The 11660-nt window shown below is 43.9% G+C and overlaps 1 protein-coding gene across 1 annotated transcript; it reads right to left on the bottom strand.

The window, feature by feature from the left end:
• Positions 1-353: 353 nt before the first annotated feature.
• Positions 354-5135, bottom strand: PRND (prion like protein doppel). Its single transcript, XM_039863786.1, has 2 exons — positions 5079-5135; positions 354-3093 (listed from the first exon to the last, which is right to left on the bottom strand). Exon 2 carries the CDS (start codon positions 3080-3082, stop codon positions 2543-2545), a length of 540 nt encoding a protein of 179 aa, XP_039719720.1. The 5' UTR covers positions 3083-3093; positions 5079-5135; the 3' UTR covers positions 354-2542.
• Positions 5136-11660: the final 6525 nt, after the last annotated feature.

The following is an 11660-nucleotide window of genomic DNA, read 5'->3' on the forward strand; positions in this document are numbered from 1 at the left end:
GTGCAGAGGCTACATCTCAGGCAGGAAGGAGGGGTGTGGGTTAGGGAAGGTAGAGGGGGTGGCAAGAACAAAAAGTCATAGGAAAAATGAAAAAAGTATACAATAAAATTAAGAGAAAATTTAGAATATAAATGCTCACCTATATTATTACTGCAAATACATACATTTGTATATGCAAATGAGCAAGGACTAGGAGGCTGTAGGGGAAAATAAAAACAGTGACTTAATCAGATGCTGGGATTGTGGGCAATGTTTTGTTTGTATGTCTATTGTAATTTTAATGTCGTTTTTTACAATAAACTTATTTTAAAAAATCAACAATTGAAAGGAACGAGAACATGATGGTTGGTGAAATTATTCACATTTAAAATGACTCTAGCAAGAATAATTCAGAAGTTCCTCACAATGTCTTAGACATAGTAGGCATCGGCAACCCTTTGCTAACGTGAAAAACCAGACTCAAAAAACCTTGACTTGACCTTACAATTCGTAAACATGAGCAAGAATATGTAAGCACATACGTTTTCAATTAAAAGCTCCATAAATAAATTTGGCATTTGAATCACCATGTACAAATTCACTTCACACCGTGCTTAAATCTGGTTTCTGGAACTATTAACAAAACGAGAAAAGACAGCAATTACCGAAAATATACTACATCATGGCCCAAGTGTTTTCACATTAGAAATGAGGTCATTTTGCTTACACGGTTGTGCTTGCCCTTGTAATTAAACTCAGGTGAGCCAAGACCTGAAATTTCAACATCAATCTATAAGTATGTGTTCTTTATGTCTTTATTGCTATTGTTATCATTTAAAAAGTAAAAATTAAAAATCGACACATAAGAAATAACCTCCATGTGTTCTGTACTTTAATTTTGCTCTCTGACTTAGAACCCAACAGGACCCTAAAAGTAAAAGATGAGCTCAGTGCTGGCAGCATGAGAAGCAATGTTCCTTGCCAGAGGGGGTGGGGGTGGGTCCTGCTGTGCTGTTTCAGTGCGGGGCGGGCTTCTCCCCACGACCCAAGGGCAGGCTGCTCCCCTGAGCTGCCCCACCCCCAAGTCCGCCACCCTATTTCTATGTTAAAACCTTTCAAATGTATCCTTGAGAAGAATGCTGATAACAGAGGAGGCTCAGAACAGGAGGTACCATTATCAACATTCATGTTTTAAAATACTTAGGATAAATTGTCTCACCACACACTTTTTTTTTTCTCCTCTTACAGACTCCTTTTAAAAAGAGAATTGATAATATTCAGCAGCTGTTATCTCCCAATATGGTTCAACAACTCCTGAGGTCTCTGAGAATACCCTCGAGGGCCTGTGGGGGTGTCTTAGAGCATTAGATTCATTATTTTTATTTAAGCTGTATTCATATTTTGTAATATATATTTTAACTAATAATGAACAGATAAAAAGTGGTGTAACTACTCTTGCTTATGGCCTAGATGAATTCTTTATTAGGTCTCCCTAAAGACGCAGTTTCTTTTCAACCTTTTTGACTAGGAGAAATTATTTTTTTTGTAGTGATAAGTGGTTCACAGAAATGATGGCCCATTGCCAAACCGGTGGTAAAAATACCACTGGAGATTGTGTGCAGTCCCTATGTAAAGGGAGTATATTTAAAGATGTTCCCATGCGTGTACCTAAAAACATTCACATAGTGTTAGGGGAACATTAGAAAACAGGCATGCCACTTAAAAACATTTTCTTAAATACGTGGACTGTTTCAGAGGTGGGAACAGCATACACGTATTCTTCTTGTGGAAAAAAATCTTTGTGCGATAAACACATCCTGCTATGGATCGAATCTGCTCTGATAATCAGCTTGGCAACATTCTCTTATAAGATCATTTCTGGTCTGTTGTCTAGTTTTATTTCTATTTTAGTTTAATCTCTTTCTTATATTTTAGTTTAATTAGAGGAATTAAATGAAACCTCACTGTAACAGGGCATCAAAATACATGGTCTTTTTATTTCTCCAAAAGTGGAGTTTTCACAGTTTCATTAGAGATATGTGTTTGGATTCGGCCTTGAGAACCATCAGAGATTACAAGATAGCTCTGGGAATGCAAAGAGCGGACAATCTGCAGTTAGACAAGCCAGGGCTGAATTCTGGCCTTGCCACTTTCTAGCTACTTCACCTCTTGGAGCCTTAGTTTCCTCATCTATACAACGGGAACAACACCTACCTCTAAGAGTTGTTGGGAAGTATTGTGAAGCGCTTGGCACCGTCCTTGGCATGTCCTTTTATCATTTATTGCATAATACAGTGTGCCAGACACTCCACTGGGAGCCGAGGATGCAGTGGTGAACACGCGCCCTCCGGTAGAGCCTGCAGGGGACTGATACACTAACATTTATCAAACACAAGCAAATACCGGAGTGGAGACTTGGGAGTACTATTTGAAGCACTGAAGAATCACTGCCCTTTGGTACCTTCAGAATACGCGTTGGTGTGGGACTGGGGGAGAGAGCTGAGATAACTCGCTCTGGTTTGCTCGCCTGCTCATCCCCGTGGCTACCCGCCTGCTTGCAAGCTTATTTCATGATAAACCACATGAAAACCAGCAGGCAGAGCATTAGGGACTCGTCTATGGTGACCCGGAGTCCTGCTCCCTTTTCCAACCAAAAATCGCAGTGCTTGATGGAGCAGAGCTCCCTGATCAGCTGCCACAGGATCCGCTGGTAAAGCAGCTTGTCCTGTTTCTCTTGGGACAGCTCCTCCTGGTTCGCAGCCTGGGTGGCATTGATGCAGCTGGTGACGAACTTCTCCTTGGTCACGTTGGCCTTGGAGCAGGCATCGTAGTGGATCCCATCGGGGAACTGCCAATAGTGGGCCTCGTAGTATCTGTTGCCTTCGTCTCCGAAGTCGATATCCAGCTTCCTGCCCTGCTTGATGAAGGCCCCGGGGCGCATCTCCGCCGTTTGGGACTCTGTCACATGGGAGGAAGTACTCGGCAAGGTCTTCCGGTTCCACTTGGTTCTGTGCTTTATGCCTCTTGCCTTGACTGTGGAGAGCTGGCTGAAGAGCAGGACACAGACAATGGCCAACCAGCATCCACCCAGTTGCCTCCTCATTGTGTCAGAATCTGCAATAGCAAAGAATGGGACAGTGAATTTCTGTGGGGTTCCCTGTCTTTCCTGGCCCCCATCCCTGTGTATAGATTTTAAACAAGGAGTGCATCCTTGACTCATTTACATTTTTCCGGAAGCATAATTGTTTCCCCGTGCTTGGGCTGTACAGGGTTAAGTCAATACCAAGCTCCTTGCTTTTGCCTGGAATTACATCCATTCAGGTCAGTGATCCTGGTTTTCTCAGATGAGAAGCTGCAATTGGCAATTACCAGGGTTTTAAATGTGAAATCAAGGCATCCCTGAGAGGAGTAAACAGTAGAAGAGTTAGAATCAGAGGCTCCTGGGCATAGATTGTATTTTTAATTTTCCCTTTTTATTCTCTATTGCTCTAAGCTGGCAGTGTCTTGGGCATATTCTGCCATCCATTCTAAGAAAGTCACTGGCTACTGATCCTGAAAGCCTTTAAGGTAATGAGAGACAGAGATGGGAGTATAGTTAAGGGAATCACACTTTTCCCTATGTCCAAGAGTAATCCTTTCATGTCTCACTTCTGGGCACAGGTGTGACTCCATCCTCCTTCCCTGGCTAGCTTCTTATTACACACTTACTATGTGTCAGCCACTGACATTGTCTAACTTACTTCTTGCATGGGGGAGGTACATCATTAGCCCCATTATATAAAAGCCATACTGGGATTCAGAGTAGTTAAGTAATTTGGCAAGCCTGCACAATAGCGGGTGGCAGATTTGAATGCAGCTCTGTCTGACACTATTCCCATGTGCCCACTCACCATGCCCCACTGCCCTTCCGGGCTGCAGCAGGGGAAGGTGCTCCAAGTTTGTGCTTTTGAAGCCCTGGGCATAAAGGACAGCCCCTATGGACCCAAAACTGAGCAAAGAGCAGGGCTGGAGAGGCATTTCAGATGAATCGAGATGATGGGGAGGACAGAAAGGCCTGAGGGAGCACTGAGGGTGCCGGATCAAGGTTACTCTAGGGCATCTGAAAGGCTGCTAATGACATTAGAGAATATCCTTCCTATCCAGCCCCAATCCGGTAGTTTGTCACATCTGGCTCCTGAAATCACAATAGTTATTGTGAAAATCCACCTCCCAAGGTCAATTGTTCGGGGCATTCCAGCACCTGGACCTTTGTTCATGTGGATCAGGGACACAGGAAGAGTTACTACAGCGGAGCATGCTTAGGTTCTCTCTTAGGTAAGATTTACTGTAAGTTCGTAAGTGCCAGAGCTGGTGGAGGTTCAGAAGTTAGCTCGCTTAGCCCCTAATACACCTCCATTATCCCCTTGCAGTATTCCTAAAAGTTATCAGTATCTCTCTGTTAAAATGTTCAACCCTAGTGAGACACTGGTTCTTATGCAGAAAAACAGGCAAAGTGCAACCTAGTGTATTTCTAATCTCTGGATGTCTGCAAAGAGGCCTCTGCTAACTTTTCTTTATGTGCGGGCATCACCTGGTCTCTGCCCCAGGCTGAGCATGAGTACGCCTGGCAGCAGCCCAAGTACCCATGATTTCAGCACCCCACACCTCCCTGCCCCCTAATCATAGTGAGATCAGAGCTACTTTCTGAGATCAGAGATCCAAGCATGAAGCAAACATTCATTAACCTCCTAAACAGAGGTCACACCCCATGTCATCAGTCCATAGTCTTTAGTAGGAGAAATCTTAAGAATAATAACATCAATTACAGGAGCGTCAAATTAAATAAAAGCATAGAGATCTTGAGAAATAAATTTGTCTTTCTAGGCAAGGGCTTAAAAGCAAGAGAAAATCCCAACCAGCCAATCCTAAAATGGCATTTTATCATAGCACCAAAACATAGCCATGCAACACCAGGATGCTCAAACGTTCTCACTCCTGACTTGGGTCCCATCCCAGGAGATGGGGTCAAGCAGTCACTGCATGGTTTGCAGTCTGATTGGAAATGAGCAACCCCAATCACAGAAATAGAATTCATGCACAAACTCTGCCTCCTCACCTACCTTGGGCTCTCTCTGGGAGCGTACCTCTGGAGCCACGGACTGCACTGTCCTCTGGCACACCCTCTTGGCAGTCAGGCCTGCCTAGCTATGTAGAAGCTGCAGAGGGAGTGGCAGACCCGCTTCTCTCCAAATATGGCAGCCCTTCCCTTCCTGGTAGGACCAATCAGGGGTTGCCGGGTGCTCCTTTGTCTTGAGAAGGATCAACCTTCTCATTACTCTTTACTAATAAACACCATGTGATCTCGATAAAGTTCAGCAAGAATTGAGAGTTGCCTTTTATTTTATTTTATGTATTTATTTATTTACTTATTTACTTATATTACTATAATAAAAGATATCATAAGAGATGCAAATGAATAGCCAGATGAAGAGGTACGTAGGGCAAGATCTGGAAGTGTTCCAAGTTCAGAAGTCCCCGTGGAGTTTGGGGTGCACGACTGTCCCCACATGTGGATGAGTTCACCAACTTGGAAGCTCTTTGAACTCCTCTGTGCCAGAAACTAGGGACAAAACCTAAATATTATAACAAAAGATGCTCCTCTCACCCCATCAGGATGTTACAAGATTTTAGAGGCTCTGTGTCAGAAATTGGGGACGAAGATCAAATATATATTTCTTGTTATGTCACAGCATCACAGCTGGACAAATAGATGAATGCATCTGTCTGAAGAATTTAGTTAGAGCTATTTTTCAGGCTGGTAATTCCAGAGGTGCCCTTCAGAATTGAAATGAGAAGTTTTAGAAGGACAATGCTTTCTCATCAATATCTACAACAGGGTGGTTTAAAGAGGTCTTGCTGGATATGCGCACTGTTCTGTACTTTAAGACCAGCCTCAGAGAGCAAAGGAGCCTTTGCTGGGCATCCTTTGTGGGAAGCGTCAGGTCAGGAAGAGGACCACTGTTCAACTAGCTAGACCACTGTGCCTTCCACCTGGACTCACAGGGGCTGCGCTTCTATTGGGTAGAGGGAAAAGCAGGGCTAATGGTGGGCGGAAGGCCAAATCAGAGGACTTGCCAGCACTTTGGGCTACTGGGGTCATCTGGGAAAGCTTGAACCAAAGCTCAACAAGTTGAAGATTGGTGGAAACCCAGGGGAGGAAGACCAGTGGAGACGAACCAACACCGTTCAAAGATAGTGGGGGCTGAGAGTGAGTTTCTTCAGAGTGCCTCTCCCTCTACATGGCGCCCAGTGTAGCGGGGAGGAGAACCAGAAAAATCAGTCACTCCTGGCTTAAGGGGCTGTGCATAGTTACTGGATGACCATTCCTTACACAGAAGGGACTTGTTCAGGTGTCCCTGTTACGATCATTACTGCAACACAACATCAAAAGTGAATTGTGGAGGTGTGTATGGAGCGAGAATTGCTGTGAATAAAATGTGATCTTCATCCTAAATGTTTTGACTCCAACAACGTTCCTCAGGTTGCTTCAAAGCCCTTTTGCGAACCAAATTAAGAGGTTACTTCTGGGCAGACCAGAAGATGGCGCTAGAAGAGCCTACAAAAACTTTTCGTCCCGGAAGTGGGAAACCCCGCTGCTCAGGGGGCCCTTGAGAGCTTCTATGCTCTGGTTGGATTTGCAGCCTCCATTTGTGCCTTTCTCTCTCTTCTGCCTTTACTTTACGTTTTATTTCATTTTCCTCTAAAAAAAACTTTACCATTTTTATCCAGAATCAGAGACTTTTTGGTCTTGTGAACACACGCAAACACATTAGAAGTGCAAATGTAATATAAGCTATTTGCAAAATGCAGAAGAGAAGAAAAAGAAAAAAGATCTCTTACTATTTTATTATCCAGAGACAAACGTTAGTAAAATTTTGTTCATTATATAGATGCTTAGGGTCATAATTGGGGTTTGGGATATTTAGAGCTGGAAAGGACTCAGAATCCTCTAGTCCAGCTCCTTCATATTGTGAGATCATGGGACCCAGACAGGCCCAAGGTCACCCAGGCAGGAGGGCAGTGCTGCCCCTGAGGGCCCATTGCCTTGTTCTGAACTTTGTGTACCAATCATCCTGCTTGTCTCTGTCTAGTGCCATCACCTCCAGGCCCCCTCCGTTCCTTTCTTTCTATTCCTTTCTGAGCAGGACTTTGCCCAGAGGGTGGTGGGAGGCCGGTATAGTGCTGATGAGGCTGCAGATTCCTCTTGCCATGGAACAAAAGGCTGTTCTCAGAGGCACAGAGGAGTGTGGAAGACTGAAAATGTTCAGAAGATGGGAGGAGCTCTAGAAGCTGCAAACAGGGCCAGAAAATTGTTAAGCAGATCAGAGAGTGCAGAACTGCTCCAATCTCTGCCTGTAAAGATGAACAAACAACCAAGGAATTAGTGCAAGAACAGTAGTCTCTTTAAATGAGCTGAGGCTAGGGCCCAGTGAATTGTGTCTTCAGGCGTCGACAATTTTATTAGGACTATAATTTAATGTTGACCGTCTTTGTGAAAATAGGGAGAATAAGATTGAGTCCACAGGGCTGGGTGCTCCATGATGAAAAGGACTATGATATATTTCTCTCGTATATGTGAACAATAAGAAATAATATAGATTAACCAAAAAAGCAACAGGGAATGGATGAGTTTCTAGAATGCATGAGTGGGTCATTATTATGCCAATTCCTAGTTTGATTAGAGCTTGGACCTTTGGAAAGCATTTATAAATAAATACAGTGACTGTTAAGCTACAATGCCAAACTCTACCCAGAAAGGATCGTGGGGGGGAAGATCACCTACCATATCCTGGCTTCTTGAAGATTTATCGTGTGTCTGTTATGTGCTTGGGATCATGTTGTGCCAAGGAAGCAGAGCATAGAGATGGATAAGGCAGATAAAAGAGCTCATTGCCTAATGGTGGAGAAATAATTGAAATGTGTTTTGGGAAATAATAACTACTCAGAAAGCTGTGTAGCTGTCTAACAACCGTACTCGATTTTTTTCTTTTTATTGAAGTCTACTGTACTCACAGAAAGGTACACACATCCTAAGTGTACAGCACTATGTATCTTTACAAACTGAACACACTTACGTAACCTGTACCCAGATTAAGAAACTAAACACGACAGCTTCCCCAAAACCTCCTGGTGTCCCTGTTGGGTCATCATCTCCTCCCTTGTGCTGTCCAGACTCCTTCCCACCATAGATTAATTTTGCCTGTTTTTGTACTTCATATAAATAGAGTTATATAGAACATAATCTTTTTCTTCTGTCTTATTCAGAATACATCTGTGAGATTCCTCCACACTGTATGTAGTTGTAGATTGTTCATCCCATTATAAAACTATCCTACAACTGAGGTCTTTGTTCCCCTGTTTGTGGACATTTGGGTGATTTCTGGTATGAATAGTGCTGCTGTGAACATTCTTGCAAGTGCCTTTTGGTGGATGTGTGATCACTTTTCTGTTGGATGTGCTCTCTGAGAGGTAGCCTTGATGGGTCATATAGACTATGCCTACCTTCACCTTTTATAGTCTGAGAACTTTGACTATTGCTTTGTGCAAATCTTAAATGCCACTGTCCTCTATAAGGTGCCTACTCTTCACTTCCCAGGCACGATCAGGGGTCTCTACATGGGGGGCTCCCACAGCACTTGGCATATAGCCAAATAGTCATCGGAGCATCTCATTGTTGTTCACACATCCAGTTGAGCTCACAGAAGTTGAGGGATTATGTTTCATTTGCACCTGTTTGCCCCCATCATCTAGCCCAGTGCATAAATTCTAGATGCATCTAGCTTCCCTTTATCCCTTCTTTATCAGTGACCTGGTTGAGGACAGTGTTGTCGGAGCTGCTGATGAATCGAAGCTGCCAAGGTAGGGTGTGCACCCGAGGGCAGGCTCAACACTGCAAATCACAGCAGGTCTGGATATATAGAGGCAGCAGAGAAAATTTAACAGGGATAAAGACAATGGTTTTACAATTAGTTTAAAAAAAATAAATAAAGGGCAGCATGGTGAATGAAGGCCTGTCACAGCGGTGGCTGCTACTGAGTGGCACACAGTTGTCTAGAGGCGTACCATGAGCCCACAGGGTGATACCTGGAGAAGCACTCATCACAGGGTCATTTTCTCTTCAGTTCTCTGCCTTTCCCAGCTCAACTGGTGTTGGGAACTGGGCTGTGGGGAGTTGATTCAGGCAGGGAGGGGGGATGGAGTGTGTCGGGGGGCATAGGAGGGAGGCAAGTTAAGATTGGGAAGTGAGGCATCTCCTTGTGGCTTATCAGGGACCATGAAGCAGTGACTCATCTTGGATGTCACCAAATGTGGAATAGGATGTTTGTAAGTGAGAAGATAGAAAACCATTGAAGATTTAGAGCACGGGTAGTAGGCTGAAGGCTGGGTTTTAAGGTGATCCAGAAAGGAATAGACTGGGAAAGGGGACAAGGCAGACACTCCATCCTGGAGACTCTAAGAAGGGCAGAGATGCTAGACTTGGCCACCATGCTGAAGTTCCTCATTCAGCCTCCCGCCACTTTTCTCATCGTCTCTGATGTTTTTGAAAAAGCATAATTAGCTCGTCATTTGATCTGTGGATTTCTCATCCAAAAGAAGGCAGGCCTCCCCTAGGGTGAGGTTACCTGGAATAGGTGAGCAGAATCAGCTACTGTGTCACGGCAGTGACACCTTCATTACCCATGTGGCTTTCATTTCAGGTGAGGTCCTGGGGATGCTGCGAAGAGAGTGAGCGCCAATCAGAGACTCAGGTTCTAATCCCAACCCTGCCTTTCTTTGCCTTGAGTGACTTCAGTGGGAAGAGAGCTTAGCCTTCTCTGTCACGTAGCTGACCTCTGTCTCAGCCAATGAATGGTCTATTTAATGGGCATCTTTGGGGGATGTGGTTCATACGGAGAGTCAGTTTTCACATCTGGGCTCATCATGCCCCCTTCCACTCATAGGGCTTATCAAACATTACTTTGCACTGTTGGAACCACAGACTTTAATACAAATTCTTCCCCCAAAATATTATAAAGAGAAGTAAGCTAAAGTCTAAAAGCTGCTTTGATTGCACAGGCATGTGTTAACATGTTAATTATTGGCCTGCCAGAATCATTAATGAAGGATTTACCGTTGTGATGGAAAATAGCAAAGCTGAAGGAGTTTGTGCCAGAGGCTAGGTCTGTGATGCCTTCAGCCAAGAGAAAGAGTGGAACCCATCAAGACAGGTCACAGTCAGTGTGGGGAGCAGAGGTCAAGTCCCAAAGCCAACCACACTGGAAAATGCAGGGTGAGGTCACTTCTTGGTATTGATGGCTGCAGGGATGAGATCTGGTAGCAGACGGGAAAGGAGGACCCAACAATTTAAAGAAATGCATTTATTAAAGTATAACAGACATATAGAAAAGTGCACATACTACAAGTGCACAATTCAATATATTGAACAAATTGAACAACTTTATGTAAGCAGCAGAATATTTCAAAGCCTCATGCCCACCTCCCATCCCCCACCTCCCGAAAGGGTACACAGTGTCCTGACTTCTCACACCCAGGCTACTTTTGCCTGCTTTTGAATTTTACAAATGGAATCATGAAATGTGTGCTCTTTTATGGCTGGCTTCTTTTGTTCATCATTATGTTCGTGAGATTCATCAGTACTGTTGCCTAGAGATGCTGTTTTTCAGTTCTCATTCCTGTACACACAGACCACGATTTTATTTAACTGTTCATCTCTTGATAGACATTTGGGTTGTTTCCCACTTGGGGTTATTATGAATGTAGCTGCTATGAAAATTCGAATGTACAACTCTTGGTGAGCATGAGCTCTCATTTCTGTTGGGCAAATCCTTAAGAGTAGAAATGCTGGGTCATCAGATAGGCGTCTGTTCTGCTTTAGTAGAAACTGCTAAGCAGTTTCCCAAAATTCTTCAACCAGCTTAGGTTCAGCTGTGTGAGAAGGCTCCAGTGCTCCCCATGCACCTGCTGCATGCCGACCCCTCTGTACGGGAGACTCCCTTTGCTTTTTAAATAAACAATGATATTAGTGTGCTAAGTTATAGTGGAGCTAAGAACAAATTATTAAGGTTAGGAGAGATTAGGCCTAACTCTGTCCCAATAGTTGCAGGGGCTCTTAATCTGGAAGGGTGATGACCACAGATAGGATTTGGGAGATACATAATTTGGTTAGAAAAAAATGATCACATCTTTATTTCCACTAACCTCTACCTGACAGATGGTCTTTCCTCCGTGAAGAACACAGGCAGCAGACACAGCAGCGTTAGCTGTACCCACGACCGTAACCCACGAAATCACAGATATTTTCATGCCACATTACGGGTAGGGTGACCAACTCTCCCAGTTTTCCAAGGATCAAGGGGGCTCCCAGGACACAGGATTTTCAGTTAAAATGGGAAACTACCGGGCAACATGGCACATGTTGGTCATCTCAGCTCCAGGTGCTCCAGTGTACCTACTTAGTGAGTTTTTAAATATTTCATCAGTGTAAAAATGTTTCGATAATTATATTTTAGCATAATTGGTTTCCCATGTAACTTCTGTATTTTATTTTATGCATTTAAAAACATTACCCTGAGCAGGGTCTGTAGATCTCACCAGACTCACAAAAGGGTCCATGTCAGGGACAGGCATTTCTGCTGGGTCTT

This window comes from Pteropus medius, unplaced genomic scaffold (assembly GCF_902729225.1).
Source record: "Pteropus medius unplaced genomic scaffold, Ma_sr-lr_union100, whole genome shotgun sequence".
NCBI classification, from domain to species: Eukaryota; Metazoa; Chordata; class Mammalia; order Chiroptera; family Pteropodidae; genus Pteropus; species Pteropus medius.

What these genes read in the sequence shown, in the direction of transcription:
- PRND (XM_039863786.1), bottom strand. Translation starts at nt 3,082, where the DNA reads ATGAGGAGGCAACTGGGTGGATGCTGGTTGGCCATTGTCTGTGTCCTG.